The sequence below is a fragment of the Acartia tonsa genome, chromosome 1 (genome assembly GCF_053477335.1).
Source record: "Acartia tonsa isolate MP-2025a chromosome 1, ASM5347733v1, whole genome shotgun sequence".
Classification (NCBI taxonomy): domain Eukaryota; kingdom Metazoa; phylum Arthropoda; class Copepoda; order Calanoida; family Acartiidae; genus Acartia; species Acartia tonsa.
Genome location: NC_137260.1, coordinates 59,296,348 through 59,324,181, shown reverse-complemented (window position 1 = coordinate 59,324,181; position 27,834 = coordinate 59,296,348). Strand labels below are relative to the sequence as shown.

Below are 27,834 nucleotides of genomic sequence, written 5' to 3'. Positions count from 1 at the left end.
ATAATTATGCTCAATTTCAAATTAAAGAGTAGCTTCGCTAATAAAAAGAATAGTTTGAAGATTTTCAGCTTTTGAAAATTGTAACGAGTTTCGACTAAAATACCTTAGAACCCTTCGCGTCAAATGATTCAAAGCCTTAGGTCAATATTCAACATTTCAAGCCTATCTAATTTAGCTTTAGCTGCTATTTAACCTAATATTTTGTATCTATCTTAAAGGTTTAAAAAGTTAATGGCATATAAAATTCGCAATTCCATTCTCTTTCTTCGGAAGTTTGTTTGTACAATAATGACCGAATTCATTATACTTGAACAAACCTCTACTCTCTCTCCATTATTAGTCTGAAATTACATAAATTTTTACAAATAAAGGTCAAAAAGGTTCAAATATAAATAGCAATGGATTATATGCAGGATCAAGTAAATATCAATTATAGAATTCATAATATCACAGATTAATTTTAATGGAAATATCTAGGAACAAGTACAATTGGGTATTGTCGGTTTCGTTACATTGTCTCTAAAGGGGCGTTTCATCGTAATTTCAGTTATTTCCAGCCCCTGCGGGGGTATCTAACCCTACCGGATCAATTGATTTATTTACCTAACCTATCAAAGGCTACTGCAAAAATGCGAAGAAATGCCCCTTAAGAGGCGATGTCACTGTACAATGCCAGTACAATTTTGTAAATCAGTACATCAACATTTTTTAGTACAACAGTTAACTAATAGGTAAAACATTAATACATAAGGAAATATATTCATTAAGTGACAATGAATTTTGAGAGGCCTATTACGTACACTACGACTATAGACTGCATAGAATCTTTATTAAAATATTTCATTCATTTAAAGACAAATATATAAAAGCTGCTCTACAAAAAAAATGAATATAAAAAAGTAAACAATTCACAAATAATGTATATAAAATTGTTTGTCCAGAGGAGGAATGAAGAAGATATTGTCAAATGTTTAAACTTTTGTCAGAATCAAATAAATCCTTTGATAAGGAATGCATTTCCAGGTTTTGCATTCATGTGTCCACCTTACACAATTACCCAGGAATAAATGATAAGTATAATATTTCCAGGTTTTGCATTCATGTGTCCACCTTACACAATACAATTACCCAGGAATAAATGATAAGTATAATATTTCCAGGTTTTGCATTCATGTGTCCACCTTACACAATTACCCAGGAATAAATGATAAGTATAATATTTCCAGGTTTTGCATTCATGTGTCCACCTTACACAATTACCCAGGAATAAATGATAAGTATAATATTTCCAGGTTTTGCATTCATGTGTCCACCTTACACAATTACCCAGGAATAAATGATAAGTATAATATTTCCAGGTTTTGCATTCATGTGTCCACCTTACACAATTACCCAGGAATAAATGATAAGTATAATATTTCCAGGTTTTGCATTCATGTGTCCACCTTACACAATTACCCAGGAATAAATGATAAGTATAATATTTCCAGGTTTTGCATTCATGTGTCCACCTTACACAATTACCCAGGAATAAATGATAAGTATAATATTTCCAGGTTTTGCATTCATGTGTCCACTTTACACAATTAAAATACCCAGAAATAAAGTTATAGGTTTAGCATTCATGTGTCCACCTTACACAATTACCCAGGAATAAAGTTATAGGTTTTGTATTCATATGTCCACCTTACACAATTATCCAGGGATAAAGTTATAGGTTTTGCATTCATGTGTCCACCTTACACAATTATCCAGGGATAAAGTTATAGGTTTTGCATTCATGTGTCCACCTTACACAATTACCCAGGAATAAAGTTATAGGTTTTGTATTCATATGTCCACCTTACACAATTATCCAGGGATAAAGTTATAGGTTTTGCATTCATGTGTCCACCTTACACAATTATCCAGGGATAAAGTTATAGGTTTTGCATTCATGTGTCCACCTTACACAATTATCCAGGGATAAAGTTATAGGTTTTGCATTCATGTGTCCACCTTACACAATTATCCAGAGATAAAGTTATAGGTTTTGCATTCATGTGTCCACCTTACACAATTATCCAGAGATAAAGTTATAGGTTTTGCATTCATGTGTCCACCTTACACAATTACCCAGGAATAAAGTTATTGGTTTTGTATTCATGTGTCCACCTTACACAATTATCCAGGGATAAAGTTATAGGTTTTGCATTCATGTGTCCACCTTACACAATTATCCAGGGATAAAGTTATAGGTTTTGCATTCATGTGTCCACCTTACACAATTATCCAGGGATAAAGTTATAGGTTTTGCATTCATGTGTCCACCTTACACAATTACCCAGGAATAAAGTTATAGGTTTTGTATTCATGTGTCCACCTTACAGAATTACCCAGGAATAAATGTTAGGTATATTATGTCACAAATGGGAAATGAGATTATTTCACATATTATACTGTGATCAAGACATTTAGAAATACCTATCAGGCTATCATAGAAAGCTTTAAATTCATATACTTTCACACAAAGTGCCGGTTGAGCACTGACAACCCCACTCACCAATTTGTGAAGTTTAAAGTTCTTTTCAATAAGGAATATACATATTTAGTGAATATTATCGTTCTACTACTGTTTTTAAGCCTTAAAACTCACACCTTTACGGATTTTACCTGCAACCTACTGGTCTCTTTATAATAATAAACAGGGGGAGGGGGTCGTTATTTTTTTCCTATACTCAATAAATGCGGGGTTTTATAAACCTGAGGTGTTAAGCTAACCCGTACTCAATATTATCTGGATAAATATGACAGGGGCGGGGGCATAGGCGTCCAAGGGGGGGGGTAATGGGCCATTTGGCACCCCCAAAATTTTGTGAACAATACCCCCCCCCAAAAAAAATTACCCCTATCTTGGGGGTGCCTACGGCACCCCCAACGATTTTGGGGGGGGTATTTACCCCCCCCAAACCATTTCTGGGGGGGTAATTACCCCCCCCCAAAATAAATGTTCTTTAAAAAAAATTTTTGGGGGGGGTATCTACCCCCCCCCAAATTGAATGTTCTTAAAAAAAAAAATTTACTGTCCAACCAGTTAAAACAGTTCTTAACCATGATAACAAAAAATTTAATAGTTTGATCATGTTTTATTTGCTTGGGCCTTTATAAGGGATAAAACCATCCCGGGGATCTATGATGTAATTGTAAAGCACTGAAGATTCCATAAAATAGATGCCTAACTAAATTAAATATTTCATTAAATAATGAAAAAGAATTTCTATAGGCGATTTCTTTTGGGAGGATGTCAGGGTGTCTCAAAACTAGTTATAAAACTTACCAGGACCTATAAGACGCTTCACTTTAAAGTAAAATCATATTGGTTCATTGGTTAGTGAGTTAATTATTGTTTTTTTATGTTCTAAAGAATGAGATACTACTATATATTTGAATAGTAGTGGCGCCCTTAGCATCTAAGAACTCGTGTTTTCTAAAGGGTAAAAAGGGAGGAGAAAAATAGCCTAAAACCACTCAAAGGATTGACCTATAATAGTGTGGAACCATCATGGGATCTATGTGAAGCTTTCCTAAAAAGGAGAACTCAGTATTAAAAGTAATGAAATCTGAAGCTACAGTCAAATAAACCTTACTTACTACTTTATGTTATAAGATAGTACTTATTAACTTAATAGATTAGGTAGGTGCTTTTTTTACATAATTAAATTACCCCCCCCCAAAAATTTTACCCCCGGGGTAAATTAGTTTGGGGGGGGTAATTACCCCCTCCCAACAGATTTGGGGGGAGTATTTACCCCCCCCCCCCAACAGACTTTAGGGGGGGTAATTACCCCCCCCAATCAAATTTTACCCCCGGGGTAAAAATTTTGGGGGGGGTAAAAAAAAATTTCGGCGAGCTTCGCGCGCCATTTTACCCCCCCCAAACACGAATTACCCCCCCCCTAAAATTTTTTACCCCCCCCAAAAAAAAAAGCTTGGACGCCCCTGGGCGGGGGTTATAAGTGCTCACTAGGGCCGGGTAATATGTTGGAAAGCACCCAATAAAATTCTTTTATGTCAAAAACAATGTTTAATGTATTATTTTAATAGTCAATAGTTTCTATAAATAATAAAATGACGATAAACCGATAAATTTTGAGATTTTTACAATCTTTACAATCGACATGAATAACAAATAGATCAGGTGGATTCTTTAAAAAAAAATTAGGGTCACTTAGTGAGGCAAAAATGTTTTTATAAAAAATCCTCCAAAATCACATAAAAATCTACAAAAATTGAACAAAATCTTATGTTAATAACCCTATTATGATTTTTTTTTTGTAGATTTTGTATGGGATTTTGAAGGATTTTTCACAAAAAATATATCTTTGCCTCACTAAGTGACCCTAATTTTTTTAAAGAATCTACCTCAGGTATGCTGCAAAAAATATTTTAAACCAATTACTTTATGACTGAAATTTTGGAAAAGCAAATTGCATCTTTCATACAAATACACAGTTTATACAGGGCAAATTACATTCTAAATTTTTATTTAAATAATAAATGAAAGGATTTAACTATAAACTTTTTAAATTTTGAGGTGTAATTGTAAAAAAATGAAGTATAGTCAAAAATGAAAAGAATTAGGGATCATATTGATCACTGATAAATTGAACGTATTCGTCAAAACTTTGTTTCTCTCGAGTCAAATCACAAGATATAATATCACAACTCTGATTAATTTTGAATATCGTTTTGTATCTTTACATAAATAAATAGATAGATAGATATTGTAGTATAAGATATAAAATGATTTCATTAGATATATTATTTTGTTTTATATTTGAAGTAATATTTGTTGATGTATTTCCATACCAGAGGCTGGGGAAGATTTGGTAAATCTGGTTGAACAAGTAGAACTGATTGATACAATATTTCAGGTGACTTCATATCATCTGTGCTCTCCCTAAAAAATAAATAAAAGTTATTTACCTAGTTGATTGCACGACCTTTGTCTGAAATTCGTAACTGGGCCTGTTTACGGGCCAAACCATTCACCCAGCTCTAATTTAGTCTCATGCGCAGTAACATAACAGCAGCATGTACCATTAAGTATGAGGCGGTTTAATTACGGCTTGAACCCAACACCTAACGGACAGCAAGCAGGCGCGTTATAAATAATGCTGCAGTTTCAAAAAAGTTATTTTCTAAATAACCATTTAGGTAGTATAAATAATATATTGTAGTATTAGGATTTTATGGTGAAAAAATGCGATATTCTTGACACTTAATCAAAGAACATATAATAATTCCAAACCCAAGAGTGACCAAAATTGCAGAAGAATTACGAATGTTTATTCTTATAATATCTAGATTAACTAGACTATACAAACAAAAAAAATTCTTAAAACTATAAGCTTAGTATAATGAATCGACGGAATAAAAAGCTAGAGAAAATACGCTTGCAAATAAATCTTTACTCACCCTTCCATTAAATGTTTAACTTGTTCCTTCACTAGATACTTAATTTTGTATTTGATGAAGCATTCGCCAGTTGAATCTAAACATAAGAAAAGTTGCTTAAGTTTATATTAATCACACATAACAAAAGAGGTGTCACGCTTTTCCTCAACAGTTTAGCGGATTTAAAACCGACACGCAACAAGCGGCCAATGGATCCTATAAATAGACACATTTGCTGAATCAAAACTGGTTTTACCTAAATTGTATCTGTTCCTTCTTCGCGATTATAGAATTTCAAAGATTTTAACAAAAATTGTGTGATGATTTGACTTTAAAATGGCCTTTGATGTAAAATATATATGCTGTATAATACCCTTAACACATGAAAGTAGTAGTTGTTTTAAAAACCTTTTTTGTAGATTAATTATAACTTATAAAATTGTCGACGGGGGTAACTTCTGACCTTAATTAATGCTTGTTTTTCTTCAAATTACCTTGAAATTTTAAACTTAGAAAGTAAAAACAGTAATAAAAAATAAACATATCATTTAACTAAAAATACTGGCACAATTGATTTACAACATATACTTTTTTTTAAATTGAAGCTTTTCTACAATTGGGGTCGGTTAGTCTGTCCGTCCGTCAGTAACAGTTAGCTTTTTAGGTGGAACAATTACCTTTTTCATTAACTTGGACATGTTTGAATTTTCCTATCGATTTCAAACTTTGCAAGGTTATTCCTGTACTAAATAGATACGGTTTAGAAAGCGTATCAATTCTATAATCATTACCAGAATGTCCATACGCCCATTTTTAATATGTTGATTTTAACTTTTTTTAACAACAAATTTTTATGTGTAAAAATTATCTAATTGATATGATTTTTGGAATACTGATTCCTAGGACAACAAAGTTCAATGTTTAAAGCAAAGCATCTTTATAATCAAGTCCTAAAATGTAATTATGTCCTTTAACATTATCCTGTATTTAAACAGTTTTTTTTAATTACAAACAATTAAACAAATTTACTTACACATTTGTTCCGACTTTTATAACTTTATATTCTGATTATTCACTTCTTAAACTGCACAATGATAATGTCAGTTTATCCTACGGTTTCATAGCTTCGCTTTTATAGATGTTGTCATCCTTGTTTACATAGAAACCATTAGCATTGACACTCGAATTTTGTATGTAAAAAAGTCACGATAGTATTAAGTTATCAACCACATAAACAATAGATTGTTGAAGACATTAGGCCTTTAATTGATTATATCAAAGGACTGTTATTAATAAGTATACCTAGTCAAATTAGTTAAAACTTAATAGTTGATTATACATTAAATAACAAGGATGAAAATTTCCATAAAAGTGAATCTATGAAAGGGTAGGACAAAAAAAACATTAACAATTGTAGAGTGTCATAACTGAAAAAGCAAATATACATATATGTATATGTATAAGTCTAAAAAAATAAAAGTAAATTTGTTGCAAAATATAGGATACTGTTTACGGACATTCCTACATTTTTGATATGCTTTGTTTATAACATTCTACCTTTTTGTAGTAGGAATATAAAAAATGTTTCAAATCAACTTTTTGTAAATAGACAACGATTGTAGAATTGCTATGCTTTCTAAATCGTACCTTACTACTACTACAGAAATAACCAACCATGCCAAGTATAAAAAAATAGGACAATTATAAAATGCCTAAATTAACGATAAGATCTATCCTTAATGGACAGACAGACGAACAATAAATATAGAAAAATAAAAGAAATTAAAATCAAGCAGCCGAAATGAGATGTAAAGGTTTTCTAATCTAACCTAATGACTAACCTTTATTAGTTTGTTAACGTAAAATCCTGCATTATTAAAGATACTTGTTGTATGTATATGCTTCTATCCTTTATTCTTTATCTTGAAAGAGTCTTGTTTAAAAAAAATATAATTATAGATCAACAAGGACCAAAATCTTTGACCTATTTAGATTATGATCACATTTTGAAAAAGGTTTTGCAATGTCTTAAATAAGATACAAAATTAAATAATAATTTTTTTCAATTGCTAAATAATCTTAAATACACAAGACAATAATTTGGTGTTTAATTAAGATATACTAGCTCAATATAAAAAATAGCGATTGTGCCTATCGATTACAAACTTTGCATGGTCATTCCTGTAATAGTTTGGTACGATTATAAAGCGTAGCAACTTAAATCATTACCAGAATGTCCGTACGTTCATTTAAAACATGTTGATAACTTAACAACTTTTTTAACAACAAATTTTTATGTGATCAAATTCTCCGTTTGATCTGATTTTTGGTATATAGATTCCTGGGACAACAAAGTACAATATTATAAGCGATGCAACTCTATAATCAAGTCCTAAAAATGTAAGTATGTCCATAAACATTATCCTGTATCAAGCAGTTTTTTTTTAACAAATTTACTTACAATTTTGCTTCGACTCTTGTACTTTTATATTCTGATTATTGAGTTCTGACACTATACAAGTGTTTATATCCGTTTGTCCTACCGTTTCATTGCTTCGCTTTTATGGATGTTGTCATCCTTGTTCATTATATCAATTATTTTATCCATATAAAATTCAAAATGGTTTAGAACAAAAATATTTACTTTTGTGTAATAAACGGCAAAGTATCTAAACAATTAGAATTAATATATAAAAATTATTTTTGATATGACTTTTTATATCACTCATAATGCATAAAATAACCATTGTTATAAATCCTAAATATGCAGTGTTGAATTGTCTATAGAAATATTGTTTTAAAATCTCAACAAATATGACAAACTTATATTACTAAGCCATGAACATTAAGGCGGGTTGATTTCCAACTTTTTTGGAATTTCACATTTTCTCACATTGGCAAGGGTTACTGGGCCTATATAAAACCCTGTGAAACTTGAAACAGGTTTTTTTAATTCAAAAACAACGGGCGCGCGGGGGGTATAAAAAGTGCCCACCCCCTTATAAAACCAAAAATTGAAATTCCTTCAAACACAGGCATGTTGTATATCAAAATGACCGCATTGAAATGCTGATTATGAATCTGAAAACCGTTTTGAAAAATATTGCTCCTTGTTCGAATAAGAGCTCATTAAGTACCTAAAAAGGCTGATTTAGTCAAAATTGTTCATTTTGGTAGGTTATTTGAAAATCATTTCAGACTGAATCAATATTTTTCAAAACGGTTTTCAGATCTGTAATCAGCATTTCAATGCGGTCATTTTGATATGCAACATGCCTGTGTTTGAAGGAATTTCAATTTTTGGTTTTATAAGGGGGCAGGCACATTTTATAACCCCCGCGCGCCCGTTGTATTTGGATTAAAAAACCTCTTTCAAATTTCATAGGGTTTTATATTGGCCCAGTAACCCTTGCCAATGTGAAAAAATGTGAAATTCCAAAAAAGTTAAAAATCAACCCGCCTTAATGAACATTAAGATTAAATGCTATTTTAAAGTCAAATCATCGCACATTTTTGGTTAAAATCTTTGAAATTCTATAATCCTGAAGAAGGAACAGATACAATTTAGGTAAAACCAGTTTTGATTCAGCAAATATGTCTATTTATAGGATCCATTGACCGCTTGTTGCGTGTTGGTTTTAAATCCGCTAAACTGTTGAGGAAAAGTGTGGTGTGCGGTGAAAGGAGTGTCATCAAGTCCAATAAAATCAATGGCAAAATCCTGTGCACTCGCCTAATTTTATTTATTTAGAATTGATTTCAAATTAAATGCATATAAGGCAATATCCCTACAAGCATAAAATGAACCTCACTACCCCCCCTTCACTATTTCTAAATTGGAATAAAATGTGTTTGGGGGAATGGTCGCATAATATCAGTAACCATATGAATTGTCATTTTCTCAACATTAGATTTTGGTAAGCAAGTTTATCATGTAGAAAAATGGATATTTACATGAAGTGGATTTCAGAAAACTGATTTCAAGCATAATTTACAAGTGTACAATCAACATAGATAATTTTGTATCACAATAAATAACAAAAAATTGGATATCACTTAAATAGTCGTCATGCTGTTTTTGTGTAAATAAGCCAGTTATATATATATTGCATATATCAAAAGAATGCGATTTTCACGTCTTGGTATTTTTCTTAATCTACATGATAAAAAATTTAAATTCTCTCAAATTTATGTCATATAAATGTAGTTTAAACCATTCAGGAGGAATAAATATGCATTTCACTAAATTCAAGCTTAAATGCATTTCTTGCAACTACCTCTTTTGTTTACCTTTTGGTACTTCGGATAAATCATGAATAATTTCATGATTGTTGTGGCCACAAGAGTCATCTTCAACATCAACGTCCGGGATTTCAATCTTTGGAACAATCTCTGCAGTAGTGTCAGTGACGTCACGTGTATCCATAGCTTTGTTTACAATGTCAAGAGCATCCTGGTAATCTTCCTCCTCAAGGTGAAGGTTTAATAAACCTTAATTTAAAATATTTATATATCATACCCGCACACCATTTTAAGCGGCATAAAAAGGCCCCCCAAATAATCTGGAATAGCCAATATCCAATGATGCACTGGGAAAGCTTCACTGAAGAAAAAACGCGTAAAATAGGTCTTTTTCGCACATTTCTCTGCACTGCGAGATAATTGTTGGTTGATGGCTATTCCAGATTATTTGTAGGCCTTCTTATGCCGCTTAAAACAGTGTGCGGGCATGATCTGTACGTTCAGCCGTTAGGCAGCTAGCAGCCTTTGAAATTCATAGATTTTTGGAAATATTCGTTACCAGGAATATTTTACCGTGAACTGCAATTGATCCAAAATTTTTATAGAACTATGTAGGTACTCCTTTTGTAAATTAAAATAATTAGTTGTAAAGTTTGGACACTTAGGTATTGTTTTCAAACTTTGGTAATTAAAGTTTTTGAGACAACAAATAGGACAATGTGGTTATAAAACTTTTGGTACCAACCAGTGTAATTTGCAGTCCTTTGTACCCTCCCTTTTCGGTTTTGTTTCAGTGGAACGGAATCGTATTTGGAGCCACAATGAAATAGTTACTTATTGCGTTGTATCAAACAATTTTCCGCAGGTTATTGAAAGCCGACGGCCCGGGAAAACAAACCAGGGATCAGATGAAAATCTTCCCTAAAGCAATACGAAACATGTTTTTAGTATGGATCAGAACCGGTTCTAATTCGGCGGATATCAAACGGATTCGAATTTGGAATAGTTATTTATTAACAGCTTTCCGCGGATATAAAAATGTACAATTATAAGATTAAAACCAGTTTTTATATTAGTAGAAAACTGGATATAATACGATACTGTAGGTACATACTTTAAGAAACGGTTCTAATTCAGCGGATATGAATCGTATTCGGAACCATACTGAAAATTAGGTTACCTTGTTCTTGAGGTAGTTCAAGTTTAGCTTGCTCAATGGACAGTTGAGTGGAGAATCCTTATTAAAAAACTATTGTCAGAAAAACAGTATTAAAACATCTATAGTATAGCTGTATATACGGATAACTACCTCCCTCCCTTTTCCAACGACCTTTTTCTTCTGCTAGCAAATTGTTTCTGCTACTTGGCTATGTTAATATTCATGACACTATTGGTTAATTTTGAAAGACCCTATTGAGAGTCGGCAAAAGGTCTTTGGAATAGGGACAATGACATACAGTTATTAAACCCTTTCTCCCTCTAGTGTTTTACTCTGTCAGAAATGAGTAGGAAGCAGTGGCTTGATCACCCACCCTTAAAATTGAAATGGCAAATATTCCAACCTGTTGGGATGGGGTTCTCTTCAAATACGATGGCAGTCCACTTGTTCAGAGGTTTCTTTCTCCCCTTGCCCGGGGTTGTAATCTCTGGTCCGGATAACAGGTTTACCCTCACTTTCCAGCGTTTCTTCTAAATATTTTGGAACGATTTTAAATTAGGTATAGAAGTCTTAATCAACTTTTAAATATCTTAACTTTATTAGTTTAGAATACACTATTGGCTACGCCTTTAGGAGCACTTCAGGTGTTGGTAAAAAGTCACTTCCCCAATTCATTCAGCTTCAGTGGGAGCCCCCCCCCCCTGTTACTATATTATTTATGCTTTTCAATGAACAAGGACTACAGTATCGATGAGAACGAGTAGTGAAACAAAAAAATATTCTAGATATGTTAAGATCGATCGTATTTTATATATTGCTTAGAATCTATTTTGAACAACAGGTTATATATCATTACTCAGTGATCATAAGTAATCAGACAATTTGCGACAAATTGATGTACATTCCCAAAAATAATAATAAACAAAATTACCCCTTCTGAAAATTTAAAACGATGTTTTAAACGTTAAGATACTCAACTTAATGAACAAACTAACCAAAATCGAGTAAAAGTACCCAAAGTTTTTAAACCAATGAACAAAAAAATGCGCAAAGTTACTAGTTTATTAAACAGTACAACTCGACGTAAGTTTTTTTTAAAAAAATAGCTACGCTACTAAAAATATGACAAACCTCTGAAAGATTTTTTGACTTGACCAAAAGGCTTCGTTTCTTCTTCCAATCTGACTCAGGGGTTGTCTGTATCTCGTTCTCTGGACAAACATGGACCATTAATTACGTAACTGCTTTATAATTAGGGCATTTCCATTGTCCAAAAGTTAAAAAGATAAAAGAAGGCTGTGATAACGTAAATTCGTGTATAATATTTTACTGCAGGGGAAAAATGAATCTTGTGTAGAATATACGCCCCGGTTGAATGAATGTTAAAAAGAGTTTTATTGTTTTATCGTGCGAAATAAAGAAAAATATGGTATTAAATTCCCCCTCCCCTCGTCCACTTATTCTACTTTACCTGAAAGATAACCATTATCACATACAAAGGAATCATTCACGTAGTTTTCATATCTGTGAAGTTTAGTATCAAGCTTCTCGTCATCTGATATGTCCAGGATATTCTCATCCAGAGAACATTCTACAAAACTGTCGTCCAATCCGTAGTCAAGACCTAAATAAAAGAATGACCATATCATTAAAAGCCAATCTTAACTAATCGAACGGTCGGACAAACGAACAATAACTATTATACTATTATAGAGATTTCTATCGTAATATTAAAGAAATAGACGAATATTTAAAAATCTAAAATTAATTTTTTAAATATGGACAAACTTCGATTTTGAGAAGTTTTGGAGATTCTACGCACTTAACATTATTAAATCACCTAAGGAATTGCCATTTAAAAGATTAAGTTAATAAGACATTTACTTCATAGGTAATGAGTTTATAGTTTTAAAAATAAACATTTTCAAAAACATGTAAGGGCATTTCCAGTAACGTTTCTAGGGATGTCAGATCAGATTATACCTTATCATTACAGGAATACGCCAATAAGATTGGATATATGTTTTTTAAAGGCAAAGATCCATTTTTTTAAATATACGTAGGTACAGAAATTCTGGTAATCTTCTTAGAGATTATACGGTTTCCAGGTATACCTCATTGCTGCAGTAATACTCTCATATAGTTTGGATTCATCAAGATGTGTTTAAGACAATTCGGTAAAAACGGTCGTATTAGCATCGTATTATCGTAGTATAGACAGCTTTCCGTGGATATTCAAGTGAAAATTTATTATATTAAAACCAGTATTGTACTTTGAAAAGTGTCTGTAATGCGATGATATTTCAGTGTGGCTGAAAACCGGTTCTAATCCAGTGGACATTAATCGGTTTATAATAGATATGAAAAAGTAGGACCCAAAACGTTATCACATGCTATTCTGATATCAAATAAACATAAATTGTATTTTTGTTTTAATAGATAGTTTCTAAATTTGTTTTTATAAACTTAGGTAGACATTACCTTTAACTCTTTTAAATGGACGCCTCCCAGTTGGTAATATCAGCTTCTCATAATCCTAAAAATAGACAAAAAAAACTTAGCACTAAATAATGGTCATAAGACAACTACATCAAGAAAACAATGTTTTGAAAACTTAGAAAAAAATTTAAATGGCCATACGTATTGTTATGGTAAAGATAATAGAGTTGAATCATGCCAAGTTAAAAATAGATAGGACAATTCTAACACGCCCTAAAATAACGATAAGAGCTATCCGCAACTTCTTTTGCTACAGTAAATTTTAGTAAGAATCAATTCCCTAATTATGACAATTTTCGATATGGTTGCTTGTTAATTCATAATTACACATATTTTTAGATTTATTAACCGTCATACAGACGGACAAACATACAAACTATTGTTAAGAGTAAAATTAAAACTGCTTACCTTTTTAATCTCAATCGAATCTTCACTACAATTTGATATATCCAAGCGTGGCTTCTTAATAATTGACGCTTTCTGTTGATCCTTCACGTCCGTACGGCAATCATTTTTATCAAGAACAGATGTTAATTTAACGTTATTTTGATTAAAATCAACTGATAACTCACCTAAATCCATTTTCTGAAAGAAACAAAAAAAACTGACTTAAACATAAAAAAATCATAGCGTGTTGCTTTAAACTATTAATTTTTATTATAAGACGCAATTTTATATAAAAAATCAACAAAACCTGAAACCATTAACAATGCTAAAAAATGGTATTTTAGAAGTTAAACTGGCAATAACTACCTACTGTTTTAAGTATTTAAAACTAGATTTCAGCGACATAATTTTATGAAATAATGAAATATTTTAGATACTTTAACAAAAATCATATACCTATCAAAAGGCATTTTTAATAAGGTTCATAATCAAATAGCGTCTAAACTTATTTTTGGCCAAATACACAGTGGATAATTTCAAGTTCAGACTTGCTGAAGGCCGGCTCGTCTGTCAGCTTTATCTTGACATTGGGAAATGTGTTGGGTAGGAGGTCATGAACATCGTACAGTGCACCTATCTCCAGTTCCTGAAGTACATCTCCGCTTGCTCTCAACAGATAAATCAATCCTCTGTTAACGGATAATCTTTTAGATCTAATTCTTGGTTGATGATACCTAAATTTTAAGAAACATTTAAATAAAAAAATCAAGATTAGTTTCATGAAACAGATTTACAATAAATTACAAACCTGATAAAACGGACATAAACTTAAAGTTTTGTGTTTGTAGTAGTTTTTTTTGGGAGGGGTGGGGACTAGGGGAGTGATCTTTACTACTAACTAATCATGACAGAAAAGCTAGAGATTTTTTTTTCATCTCAGCTAACACATGGCCCTTGCTCGTTTAAAATATGCAAGACTATCAAGAATTGTCGAGGATGATGTCAAAATTATTAAAATAGAATTTACAAGGTTTAATTTTAAAAGAGATTGGCAAAAGTTGGTCAAATTAGTTTTAGATGTTATGTTGCTTTCTATGTGTAAAATCACGGATTAATATAAAGAATGCTATGAAAGGCATAAGAAAAATATTAATTACATACACTGTTTAATGCAGTTACAAATAAATATTAATTTTTTGTGCGTCGGTCAAAAAACTTGACTTTTATTCAGATGAGCTTGGATTACTTACTCATTAGATCATAGTCTTCTTTAGTTAGAGTTTGTAGTTTTGGTCTATTACATGCGAACTGCTATTTATATTACTTTCCCCTTTCAATTTTGTAATTCTTAATTTACCTGAGTGAGACTGTCATTTTCTTTAGCTTTTCAAACTTGAGTTTTAAAAAACTATTGGCACAAGAAGCGATGTCAAACTCAACTAAACTCAGTGTTTCAAGTGTCTTTGATGAAGCATGCAACAGCCCAGTCAGTAATCCCCAGGGCTGTGTATTTAATGTGCATGATTCTATGATTAGGCTTTTAAGATTTAATGTCTTAAAATTAAATTCAATTTCATTATCCCAATTATGAGGCTTCACCCAAGGGTCATCATACTGACATGCATAATTAGGTTTACCAAGGCCCTTCAGAGTAAGGGATTCTAACACAGGGCAAACATTAAGAAACTCGTCTAAATTACTCATGTAACCTTCGAGTCTTAATTCTTCTTCATCATCATTTTCATAGCGCTTATGGCTTTGCATATAGTTATCATACTGTATCTCATGAAGTGGTCCAACATATTCAATCTTGAGAGACTTTAACTTAGGAAGAATATCTCCATTGATAGTATGGTTTGTTGTGTACTTGATTTCAAGATTTTCTAGGCTACTCCAATCCCTGAAGTTTATTTCAGGATAATAGTAATCCCAATCAAACTGACAAAGGCTAAAGACAGCCGATTTAACCATAGGCATGGTGTCAAGTTTTTTAACTTTGTTCAGATACACGTTATGCAGAATCAGCTGTTGTAGAGTTTGGGCTGAACTGTCAAGAATTGCAGCTACAGCTCTTGCATCCCAACAATCATACAAGCACAGTTGTGACAGCTTAACTCCAGTTAGTGTTTTACTGTCAATCCCTTAATTAAAATATTTTCATTAGTGCTAGAAAATTTCAGTATTTCGCCAGAGTGAAACACTATTTTAATTTCAGAACGTTTAAAACATTGTAGGTATTAAATAAGGTTTCAAGTAGGGAAAACAAAATCAGTTTTGAATCTTAAGACATTTACCGAATATATGAACATTGGGTAACACCATTCATATTTTATGTCTAAACCACCAAAAATAAAATTGAGAATCTTTTATTTCGTGGAAAACAACAATATTTTTAGATGAAGGATTAGTATAGTTTGGGTAATAATGGATTCAGTGAAACGGTTTAACTCGGTACCCAGTGAAATGTCTTGTACTCAATGCAGCAAGTTTTTGTTTACCCCTACCCCCTCTATTTCCCAAAAGGTTTTTTTATGGAGGGTGGGGGGCGGGAGGTAACAGCACTTAAAGCCATTGTTATGATGTAAATAACAAACTATTTTACAGTGTGTTTTTTTTTATGAGAACTTTTTTGAGGGCAATTTTCCCCACTTATAGTTATCAGAATTTAATGATAAATGTCTTATTTTCTTCGTTTTTTATAACCATTTATAGAACATCAAAAAAATATTTCAGTTTTTATTAAAAAAGTACAGTAAAATTAAAAATTCAAAACTTAGGTGTCAACATCTAAAAAAGGTTTTAGCGCATTTTTCTTAAGCTCAAATCTTATAACCTTTGCAAGAAAAAAATTGGATTTTCAGTAGTCCACTTTACGGGGCCAGTTCTCCCTCCCTGGTTGAGATATGGAATTCAAACTTTGATATGTTCTAGTACATGTCCCCAAAAGTATCTGTTTTAATTTTTAGCTCTGTATCTTAACTTTGAAGCGTTTTGCAGTCATTCTTGCAAAGATTAGAAGATTTGAGCTTGAGAAAAATGCGCTAAAACCATTTTTAGATGTTGACACCTGGGTTTTGAATTTTTGATTTTACTGTACTTTTTTGATAAAAACTGAAATATTTTTTTGGTGTTCTATAAATGGTTATAAAAAACAAAGAAAATAAGCCATTAATCATTAAATTCTGATAACTATAAGTGGGGTAAAATTGCTTTCAAAAAAGTTCTCATAAAAAAAACACACTGTATTTACCTTTCATTAAACAACAATCTTTTTTAAGATGGCCATAATTATTTCCTATGCTCTGATTTTGATTATGTCTTATCTCCAATGACTTTAGATTACTTCCACATCCTAAAAAGCCAAGCAATGGATATTTTTCTCACTAATTTGATAAACACTTAGGTATCAAATCTGAATTGGTTTTTACAAGACGCTTCAATCTGACTTTTTTTCAAATGATTTTAATCTACAGTGAATAATCCTTGGTAGGTGTATTTTACCAAAATGGAACAAACAGTTAGAAAAGTAACGGCTAATGACTCAGCTGCTTAGCCTTTTTTTGGCTATTTTTAGGGCAAACCATTTTTTAGATATCTAGTACCAGCGGCTACTTGCCAGAACCAGTAGTGCTCTGAAAATAGACAAAAATAGCTTAACGTCCGATAGCCTTTATTTTATTTTTCCAACTTTTTGTTCAATTTTGGGGAAAAAGACCTAACAAGGATTTGTCATGCCAAGTTTCATAACAAAATTCGGATTCTAAGGGCCATTTGCGCATTGATTATGGGATGGTTGCATTGAACACCCCCCCCCCCCCCCTCCCTTTAAAATACATTGTCTTAAATCCTATGATACCTATAAAACAACACTTTTATTACAAGGAGCTAATGAGAGCCAGGCAACGAAGAAAGAAGAGCCTTATACTTAGAAACACATATAGAACTACCTGACAAAATAACATCCATAGCCCCAATACATCTCATTAGACACAAAGACTTCAGTGACGGAAACTTGATGGCACCAGCAGACTGGAGACAATCCAAATCTACCAATGTCAGTGACAATGACTCCAGGCTTGACTGGCATTGTGCTAGAAGAATTGGCAACCACGTGATTGGAACACAATTATGTAGACTGATAGTCAAATCTGTCAGATTTGGTAACTTAGCTGTCAAATTTCCATTCTTGAATGAACGATCATTTTTATATTACTTCATATTACTAGAACAAAGTGAAAACTTTAATGTAAAAACAGAAATACAAACATAATAACTAGAAGACATTTGTAAGCTTTTCTTTTTAAAGGGTGGGGGGGGGGGGGTAAAATGTGGTGACTCGTGCCACGACATACCAGCAATTTTATTTTTGATGCTACTCCCTTAGTTTTAGAGATAATTGGGTAAAAACTTTTGGGCTGGGTCACTAATTAAGTTTTGGTATCTTTAAAAAAAAACGGCGGGTAATTAGTGACCCAGCCCAAAAGATTTTACCCAATTATCTCTAAAACTAAGGGAGTAGCATCCAAAATAAAATTGCAGGTATGTCGTGGCACGAGTCACCACATTTTACCCCCCCCCCCCCCCTTTCAAAAAGGGAGTAGAAATGGAAAAAATATTTTCAATACTTTTATCACCCTTTCACATGTTTTTTTTACTTTTTCCCTTTAAGTCAGGGTAAAAATACGGAAAAAATGTTTTCAGGACTGTTTACTTCTTCTATTTTTCCCACCTCCTGTGAATTTTATTCCTCCCCCACCCTCGCTTTAGCAGGGTAACCCATGCTACTTCAGAATATAATACACCCCTACTAAGCAAGTAACCCTTCTTATTGACAAGAGTGGGGTAAAAAAGAAAAGCTCTCACAAATATATTTTTTGTTTTTTTTCTGTCATATTTTAAATGAAAATTTTTTTATGTGCTACAAAAGTCATAATAATTCACAATCCAAAACCGCAATTTCAATTGCGGATTGCCAATTCCGAATCTGTGTCCAAAATGGATTTAAAATTTAGGCACATTGCGGATTCAGATTGCCAGCCCTAATAGAAATAGTAATAAAAATGATCTTCCCTCAGGAATTTTGTATATTACAAGCTTGGCAACTTTTTCACCATATTTATTTATAAGCTTTAAAACATCGACTTCATCCTATACAATACATTTTAATCAATTTTGTTGGCAAATCTAAGTTTAAGAACATAAAGGGTTTTTGCGAAATATAAGTGCTTTTTAGTGCTATTTGAAGTTTGGAAGCTTCGTTAAAAAATGTAAGAAAGGTTCAAAAAGTTTTAAGTCAGTTGGGACATTGTATCCCTAATGTACCACTTAGCTCCTAAATTATTTGTTGCACAGGAACTGTTCTTATATTTCCAAAAACTGAAGCATACGGCGATTCTAACGGTAAGAATAAAAATTTTCTACTATTAACGCAAGCCCACAACTTTAATTTTAAAAATGTACGCATCTCTTCATTCACACCCTTTAATCTAATATTTAATGATTTACTCGCAAGTAGGTAAAGTTTTAAGTCAGATGGAATATTTTACCCCATAGCTCTTTAACTATAAGTACCTAGCAAAAGAATTGTTTTTTCTATTTCCAAAAATTAGAGTTCATAGCGGTTCTATCGGTAGGTATGCATAATATTTTTCTACTATTAACACAAGCCGCGCAATTTGAATTTTTAAAATGTCGGCATTTTTGGCACACCCTTTAGCTTTCTTAGTAAATCTTTTCTGCGGAAATAAGATTAGCTCTCACCTGGTCTGGGTAGAGATGTTGTCTGTGTCCAGCCTCCACGGGTTTTAGGCGGGCTCGTCGCCAGGCTTGGCGGTCAGCCTGGCCCGCCTACTTTTCAGGATAACTGTGAAACCAGGTGATAACTAAGAGGCACTAAGCCCGGACCATTTTACAGTCTGGAAAGAGACATGACTTTTTAGCTGCTGTTGACTATTTATAACTTTAGGCATAGGCATAATATGAAATGATAAAATTTGTAGCTTCTCTTCAACTTGAGATTTGTCATCAGTCTAAAAAGATAAAAACACATTAAACCATGTGTGCGTGGTTTCTCCTTTCTCCTCTGTCCTTTTTTTCACATAAAACTAAAGCCTTTAGAATTTGCCTGTTTATAGTCATGTCTCCTGGTCCTGCGTGAAGAAACACGTATTTCACAATGATTTTCAATATCACTTAATATCTCATCCATATCATAAACTCTGCCCTCCTCTGGTTTCTGTAGTGCTGGACTATTTTTATTTAAATTTTCTAAAACTTTATCAAGATTTTGAACTTTGTCACATTTTATTTTTTGTGGACTCCATTTTATTGGGGATGAAGTGATCATTGTTTGTTCCAGGTTTTCATTGAATTCTATGTCAGAATCACTTTCTTCAACAACAGGAATTTTTTCTAACAGGTTTGGATCTGTTTCTGACTTGCTTCTGAATGTTGTTTTTGATATAGCACCTGTTTCATTGAACGACAAAAATTCTGTATCATCAAATGTGAGGGAATCCGCATTTTCTTTGAAATAATCATCTATTGATAGATTCATTGCATCATAGTTTGGCAGCTGTTTTAACAAATTTGTCGACAAATCTGATATTTCTAATTTTATGTCAACATCAAATTCATCTTCCTCTTCCAATATTTGTCTCCATTCTTCTTGGTTCCACGGATATTTTTCAACAGAAATCTTTGTTTTGTTTTTAACAGATCTTAAGTTTGATTCTTTTTTTATACTTTTTTTTAGGTTTGTAAGTTTATTCTTAGCAGCACTTAAATCTGTTTGTGTAAAGCCCTGGAAGTCATCACTATCATCATCAGAGGACAAATAATCCTCCATTTCATGAATTATAGTTTGAAGTTTTTCTCTCCTTTGTTTGCTTTCAGTAACTTCTTCATGATCAAAACCACAAAGTTGTTCATCCTCTTCATCAACAACGACATCTTGTGAAAGTTGATTAATATAATCTGGATAAGAAATACGAGGCCTACCTCTAGCTTTTTCTGTTGGCAAAGAATCTTTGATGTTATTTGTTATTTCTTGTAACTTGTTTCTGGCATTTAAAGTAATATTTTCCTGGAAACCTTGAAAACTTTCTTCTTCATTTTCACTACAATTATCACTTTCTTTGATATTTACAGAAGGGGCTAAAATGATTTCTGATAATTTGACAAGATAATCTTTGTTTCTGAATTGCTTTTCAGTTTTTCTGATTAGCAGAAATATTTCATCATTTTTGACAAAGATTTTTGTAACTATGTATTCCTCCCTTCCTCTCGATTTTGACAAATCTTTTTTTATGTAGACAAGATCCCCAACTTTGACCTCCGGTGTAGCAGGCTTGTTTAAAGTTAACGAATCTTTCAACTTTGTATAATCATTATGCTTTTTTCTCCTTTCAAATTGCATTTGACTTTCAGAGCTATCATTAACAGTAATTGACTCATGATTAAGTTTTGAACGTTTCAGCATAATTTCTTTGGGAGCTAAGCCACTGGACCTAATTCTATTATTAATTATAGATGTGATTGTTACTAAATCAATTTCCGTAAGAGAATCCCCATTTGGCTTTAATCTTAACCATTCTTTGCGAAATTCTTTGATTGCATTTTCAGCAATTGGATTTTTTTGTTTGTTAGTTACCCGGCCAATATCTAACTCAATTTTGAATTTGGAAAGAAATTTACCTTTTCCATTTTCTAAAGCTTGAAATCCGGTCGCAGCATCTACCTGGACAATTGTTCCATCCTCCGGCACCAAATCAGCAATCAGAGATACCAGCGCCGTTTCTAATGTGTCAGCAGTTTCATCTAAAATAATCTTAGTTAAGGTGTATTGTGACAACTTTTCTCTACAAAGCAAAATCTTCTGTCCTTTTTCTATCAAGACATCCGCGGAAAAATGTTTACCAAAAGTTTCCGATGGAGAGGTTGCGTGATTACGAATTTCTTTCGGCAATGTTTTTAACCTGATGCATGTATTACAAGATGTTGATATTTGCTGAATCACAGTTGCCAAACCTGAACAATAATATTGTCTAGACATAATTTTGTTCAATTGATAAGCAGAGGGATGATTGAGTTTCATATGTAAAGATTGAACCAAAGGGGAGATATAGGTTTCTGGTACAGAAATTGCATTATATTCAATGTTATGAACGAGATCCGGGTGTTTTACTTGAATCAATCCATCTTTAGCAATATTTAAAACACCTCTTTTGTATAAATTATGTAATAATTTAACCGATTTGTTGCCAGATTTTTTTTCAGGGGCCTGTCCATTTTGAATAAGTTTGAATAAAGAAACATGGGTGGGATCTTTTTTTTGCAAATCAAGCCATGCTTTTCTTTGAGCTAAGGGGGCGGATTCTAATTGTGTTACATTTCTGATAATTACATCATGATCATCTATTTCTTGATTTATGAAATTACATATTTGACATTTTGTTTCATTACACATAGAAGGGTGGCGAGAATTGTAATCCGCTAAAATTGTTTGGTTTCCAGGAATGTGAACAATATTTACCTTATTTTCACACAATGTAGAGACAAATGAGGCAACCCTTGATGACGTCGAAATTTTACCATTTTGGATGGCAGCCCATGCATGTACTGTGACTATGTTGTCCGTGAAAATTGTGGTAATATTATTATTTTCACGGATAAAGGGTTGAAAATGTTGTACTAACAATTTAATGGCCAAACATTCTTTCTCACATGGAGTCCATTTTGATTGTGCCCCTTTAAGCCTGCATGAAAATTCGCCCCCATTCAAAGTAACTTGCTCACCTTTTTCTTTTCTGATGATAAGAAGGCGACCACCAACAGCATCTGCATCCTGTGACCAGTCTGAATAGATTTGTAGGGAATCTGATGGCCTAGGAAAAGAAATAGGTTTAGCGGTTTTTACAGAATCTTTTGCTTTGTCAAATTGAACTAAAAGTTCTGGGGACCAATTTATCCTATCCCACGAATTTTTACCACCAGTCATTTTTTCAAAAACTTGTATGGCACTTGAATGGTTTGGGATTGTTTTTGCTATTTGCCTATAGGCACCAATCCATCCCCGCAATTTTTTTATTGTTGAGGGGGGTTCTGCTTGAGCAAGGGGGGATAAAACATGATTTGTGGGAAACCATTCATGATTTATTTTCTTCCAACCCAAAATAACTGTAGACTTTGGACAAATAACAATTTTCTCTGGTTTAAATGTTAAACCTGCTAGCTGTGCTCTTTTTAAGACCTCCTTAAAATTTTCAGTTACCTCCGTCAGAGTGTCTCCTAAAACATATAATTGATCTGCTATCCTGGTACAGATTTTATTTTTTACCAAATCTCCGTAAATTCTGGCTAAAATTTCACTGCCCCATTCTGCACTATTCCTCAGGCCTTGCGGTAGAACCGTGTAAACACGGAGGCCGCCATAAGGATGTACAACTGCAAGCTTCTCACTATCCTCTCTTGGTATCGCATTCTGCCAGTAATAATTACTAAAATCAAGTTCAATGTGAAAATTTGACAAGGCAAGGTCTTTCATAGCATCTGCCACTGTAGGCATAATTGTGGGTATTTGTAAAATATTTGACTGAATACTTCTAAAATCAGTTACTAGTCTAAAAGAACCATTTTCTTTAGGGACTAAAATACACGGATGTACATGAGTAGGAATAACACCAATAGTTTCAGGTTTGACCAATACTCCCCATTTCTCCATTTTGTCCATTAAATTAGCCATAATTTTTAGTTTTTCATCAGGGTAGTTTGGTAGACGTGGCTTTACAGAAGGTGGTAACATACCTGTTATGGTGAGGGAGCAGGGCACCTGTCCATAATAGCCATTGTATCTTCCTGGTTTATCTGTCAAAATGTCTGTAAAATTTGATAAAATATCGATAAAAATGTTTTTCCAATCATCAGATAAAATATTATCAGGGTCAAGCTTAACCTGATTTAAATCAAATGAATTATTATTGCCAGGAAAACATGGTGCTTCAAATTGTTTCATACTTGAACTATTTATATCATAAATCTTTTTGAGACTTGTAAAATACAGAGGATTTTCGGCATCGACAGAAACTGCATAATTACAATTGTTTTTCAGAATAACTTTGCCATTTTTTACATTTACAATTGTTGGTTCGGGACAGATTGATTTTTCAACTGATTCAACAACAAGTTCTTTACAATTTTTAAATTGCTCAGGTACATCAAGATGGAAAACTTCATTGGGGTAAACAGTTGATTTTTTTTCAATATTAACTTTGAAAACATTGCATTCATTTTTTGAATAAGGAACAACTTTGACATTTTTGTTTTGATCAATACATGTTGCTTGTTTGAGGGAGGGGTTAGTACATATATTATTAAATACTTTGGCAGGCTCACCAACTAAAACATCACACCCTAAATTATCAATTACTAGACATTGTCCGAGGCTCCATAGAGTAAATCCTTGAAGAGTAGGAACCTTAAGTTGAATGGCATCTGATGTCTCTCCCCTTGTTGTTAAATTTTGCAGATCTGCTGTCCTGGCCAACTCTACTGTTCTAGACAAAGGTAATTTTAATTTTGATTGTAATTCTGAACTAATTGCTGAAATTTCGCTGCCTTCATCGATAATTGCTTTCACTTTAGTGTCAAAAATAAATGCATCTAATTCAGGAGATTTAGCTTTCCATATTTTTCTTACATTTGCATTAACATTTTGTGAAAAAAGATCTTTACCTTCTGGAGAAGTGTCCTGATCATCGTCCTGTTCTGGTTCCACAGGTTGGTCCAGATTATCCTCTCCATCCAGGTTGGCTTCTTCCAATTTTAACAACCTAAGGACCGATCTTTTTCTTGGACACTGGGCAGGGAAGTGAGCAAAATCGACATTTAAATGTAATTCTTTGGACAAATAATTACACCCAGGACAGAACATATTTGACCCAGGTCTACTATTGTAAGATCCTCTGAATCTGCCTCTAAACGAGCCACGGCCGCGGCTAGTGCCTCTTTGGGATGAATCCCATCTGACATTTCTGACTACATTATCACCATCCTTAGTTTTTCCATGTCTCACGAGCCAATCATCAATGTTTTTAGATATATCATGGACAAGGGAATGTAGCTGTTGACCATTTTTTAAATCTTTAGATTTCTCCAGCCTTACAATGCCAACTAAATTGGGGTTGATTTTTTGAAGCCAGTTAAGGGCCACTAAGTTTTTATGAGAATGTGTCACCTGCTCTGTAGTATTAACTTTTTCACCTTCAACTTCAGTTCCAGCAGTAACCAAATGTTGTTCAGTATGGTACAGCATCCGGTAGAACAAATCTATGTAGCGCTCTTCTTTATCTAAGCTAAGTGAATCAAAATCTAAAAAAGTAGAAGGTGTAGGATCAACATCATAATGCTTCCAGATTAATTTGAAAACATCCTCAATACCCTTGGTGTGTTTCGTTATTTGGGCCGTAAGATAAGGACCTGGCATAAAACCAGCTATAGTGTCTAAAAGACTTTCAAGACTATCAGCTTTATCAGCTGCATCCTCCCCTTGAAATCCATAATTATTTTTTGAACAGTCCCATTTTGCCGCTCTTGCAAAAAAAACTTTCATGTTGTCATCTCTTCTAAAGTAATTTCGAACATGACTTTTCCAGTGGGTTAAAGTGTCCAAAGTTTCATTGCTTGTTAACTGACGGGGGTAGGGTACTTTAGCAGTCATCTTGGAAAGGGTGTAGGAAAGAGCTGTCACCACGGAAATAAGATTAGCTCTCACCTGGTCTGGGTAGAGATGTTGTCTGTGTCCAGCCTCCACGGGTTTTAGGCGGGCTCGTCGCCAGGCTTGGCGGTCAGCCTGGCCCGCCTACTTTTCAGGATAACTGTGAAACCAGGTGATAACTAAGAGGCACTAAGCCCGGACCATTTTACAGTCTGGAAAGAGACATGACTTTTTAGCTGCTGTTGACTATTTATAACTTTAGGCATAGGCATAATATGAAATGATAAAATTTGTAGCTTCTCTTCAACTTGAGATTTGTCATCAGTCTAAAAAGATAAAAACACATTAAACCATGTGTGCGCTGGCATGTATCATACCAATTGCAAAAAAATATGGTGTGTTCTATTGTCACCCTTGTATTAGGATTAAAATTGTAGGTAACCTTAAACATTTCTTCTCACTTTAAACTCTACCTTCACTTTGTCATAATCGATATTCTCTGAAGAATTGTCAACATAGATAATCCCATGTTTGAATCTCAGCGCTGCGATTGCGGATTTTGGTATCCTAAAACATAAATACAAACTCTAAATTACCTCTTATTGAATTATTTTGGTTAAATGATACATATGAAGTAAACAGTGACAACATTAAAATTAAAACATTAAAACAACCTTTCCATATTTAACGTTATAACGTCCGTGACTTTACCAGTTATTTTTATTCTCTTAATAATTTTTATATAGAGTGTGGTAGCTTATATCTCCAAATAACAGGGGTTGAAAATAAATTAATATCATTTTAATGATGATAATAGTATGCCCATGATTTAGTGAAAAAACGAACTGTCAGCAGCAAACAACAACTGTAATAATTCAAAAAAATATTTGGTAATTACAGCATATTTTATCGTGATTTTGGGGAGCAACACCACTTAGTAAAGACAACTTTTTTTATGTGCCCCCAAAATATTACCTACCTACTTAAGAGGGGGGGGGGGCGAAAGTGACACTTTTTGAAACCAAAACTAAAAGTCAACAAAGGAACTCAACTAAAAAAAGAGTTACAGGTCTGAGATTTTGCATGGCAGTTGCTTTATAGGGGTAAAATATGGAACTGTGAAGAAACGGCGGCGCAACCGCCGAAAACCGCCGTTTCCCGCCGAATTTTTTTTTGCCTTTTCAGTTCCATATTGTACCCCTATAAAGCAACTGCCATGCAAAATGTCAGACCTGTAACTCTTTTTTTAGTTGAGTTCCTTTGACTTTTAGTTTTGGTTTCAAAAAGTGTCACTTTCGCCCCCCCCTTTATTTCACTTGTTGAGTATACTTTATTCATGAACACAAGTGAGTATTTTTAAGATTAAGTTTTAACTTACTTTTTAGATTGAGCAGATTTATTTGTTTCTTCTCCAGTTTCCTTTCTTTTTGGCATTTTAGTTTATTTTTTTTCTAAAAACCAAAAAACTTTAAAACAGCGCAAGTTCTCTTAATACAGTGGGGGTGATTTGTTTTATCCATAAAGTTATACATTCTAGGAATAATTTTATTTAAGTCAAGGCAAAGGATTGGAGTCTAAAGTTAGGTATTGCAGTTGCTTTATATAATAACTTCTTAAGGCAACTGCCACGCCTTATTTAATTTAGCATTCTAGTAGATAATGATTTGAGTCAAAGAACAACAACAAATACTGTTTTTGTCTAAATAGTATCAAATGTTTTGTTTAATTCAAGGTGTATCTGTATATATGTAAAAGATCACGACAAAATCATCCTTACAGCTATAAAAGAACAATAATAATAACATACATAACAGCGAATCTTAACAAATCAGACAGACAAACTAATATTAAACAAGGATGACAACATCCATAAGTAGCGAAGCACAAAAAATCGTGGATGGAAATACGTAAAAGTAGATTTAAAGTGTATTTATCCCAAAAATGTTTGAAAATTGGACTAAAAACACCAAATATATGGGGAAATATTTAAAACATATAAAAATAGCCAAAAACCTGATAAAAGGCAGTCTGACCGCCATGGTTGTTTTCTTTAAACGACGGGAAATTTAATTTTGATATCTATAACTGAAAAAATTTTGAAAATCGGACCATAAACACTGAAGATATGGTGGAAATGTGAAAAATACAAAAATAGCCTAAAACCTGCAAAAAGGCAGTCTGGCCGTCATGGATGTTTTCTTAAACGACGGGAAATTTAATTCTCATATCTATAACTGAAAAAAATTTGAAAATTGGACCATAAACACTGAAGATATGGTGGAAATGTGAAAAATACAAAAATAGCCTAAAACCTGCAAAATGGCAGTGTGGCCGTAATGGTTGTTTTCTGTAAACGACAGGAAATTTAATTTTGATATCAATAACTGAAAAAATTTTG

At 33.0% G+C, this 27,834-nt stretch overlaps 4 protein-coding genes across 14 annotated transcripts; all 4 read right to left on the bottom strand.

Moving 5' to 3' along the window:
• Positions 1-340: 340 nt before the first annotated feature.
• On the bottom strand, positions 341-13,947 carry LOC145324985 (uncharacterized). 7 transcript variants are annotated; one of them, XM_080167778.1, is made up of 12 exons: positions 13,745-13,947; positions 13,319-13,373; positions 12,309-12,461; positions 11,969-12,048; positions 11,241-11,367; positions 10,859-10,915; positions 9,727-9,927; positions 5,458-5,533; positions 4,379-4,939; positions 4,004-4,184; positions 2,464-2,499; positions 341-724 (listed from the first exon to the last, which is right to left on the bottom strand). In XM_080167778.1, exons 1-9 carry the CDS (start codon positions 13,916-13,918, stop codon positions 4,801-4,803), a joined length of 1,062 nt encoding a protein of 353 aa, XP_080023904.1. In that variant the 5' UTR covers positions 13,919-13,947; the 3' UTR covers positions 341-724; positions 2,464-2,499; positions 4,004-4,184; positions 4,379-4,800. The 7 variants fall into 7 exon arrangements, with proteins under 7 accessions (XP_080023904.1, XP_080023912.1, XP_080023917.1 ...); XM_080167786.1 differs by lacking the exons at positions 2,464-2,499; positions 4,004-4,184 and having other exon boundaries at positions 341-519; positions 669-999; positions 4,439-4,939; XM_080167791.1 differs by lacking the exons at positions 2,464-2,499; positions 4,004-4,184 and having other exon boundaries at positions 341-473; positions 669-999; positions 4,439-4,939.
• Positions 13,918-26,952, bottom strand: LOC145324977 (uncharacterized). The gene is made up of 7 exons (XM_080167751.1): positions 26,815-26,952; positions 25,910-26,003; positions 18,796-18,871; positions 17,671-17,910; positions 16,974-17,075; positions 15,081-15,864; positions 13,918-14,457 (listed from the first exon to the last, which is right to left on the bottom strand). Exons 1-7 carry the CDS (start codon positions 26,868-26,870, stop codon positions 14,229-14,231), a joined length of 1,581 nt encoding a protein of 526 aa, XP_080023877.1. The 5' UTR covers positions 26,871-26,952; the 3' UTR covers positions 13,918-14,228.
• LOC145324954 (uncharacterized) lies at positions 19,484-23,735 on the bottom strand. Of its 4 annotated transcripts, XR_013881364.1 has the most exons (5): positions 22,995-23,735; positions 22,520-22,608; positions 21,700-21,751; positions 21,419-21,541; positions 21,118-21,237 (listed from the first exon to the last, which is right to left on the bottom strand). XR_013881364.1 is itself a non-coding variant. In XM_080167742.1 (3 exons), the coding sequence occupies exons 1-3, from the start codon at positions 23,733-23,735 to the stop codon at positions 21,712-21,714; spliced, it is 870 nt and encodes a 289-aa protein (XP_080023868.1). In that variant the 3' UTR covers positions 21,587-21,711. The 4 variants fall into 4 exon arrangements, 3 of the variants coding, with proteins under 3 accessions (XP_080023848.1, XP_080023856.1, XP_080023868.1); XM_080167742.1 differs by lacking the exons at positions 21,118-21,237; positions 21,419-21,541 and having other exon boundaries at positions 21,587-21,751; XM_080167722.1 differs by having other exon boundaries at positions 19,484-21,751; positions 22,520-23,735.
• On the bottom strand, positions 23,599-25,825 carry LOC145325025 (uncharacterized). 2 transcript variants are annotated; one of them, XM_080167827.1, is made up of 3 exons: positions 25,494-25,825; positions 24,455-25,090; positions 23,599-24,276 (listed from the first exon to the last, which is right to left on the bottom strand). In XM_080167827.1, exons 2-3 carry the CDS (start codon positions 25,032-25,034, stop codon positions 24,269-24,271), a joined length of 588 nt encoding a protein of 195 aa, XP_080023953.1. In that variant the 5' UTR covers positions 25,035-25,090; positions 25,494-25,825; the 3' UTR covers positions 23,599-24,268. The 2 variants fall into 2 exon arrangements, with proteins under 2 accessions (XP_080023953.1, XP_080023944.1); XM_080167818.1 differs by having other exon boundaries at positions 24,455-25,825.
• Positions 26,953-27,834: the final 882 nt, after the last annotated feature.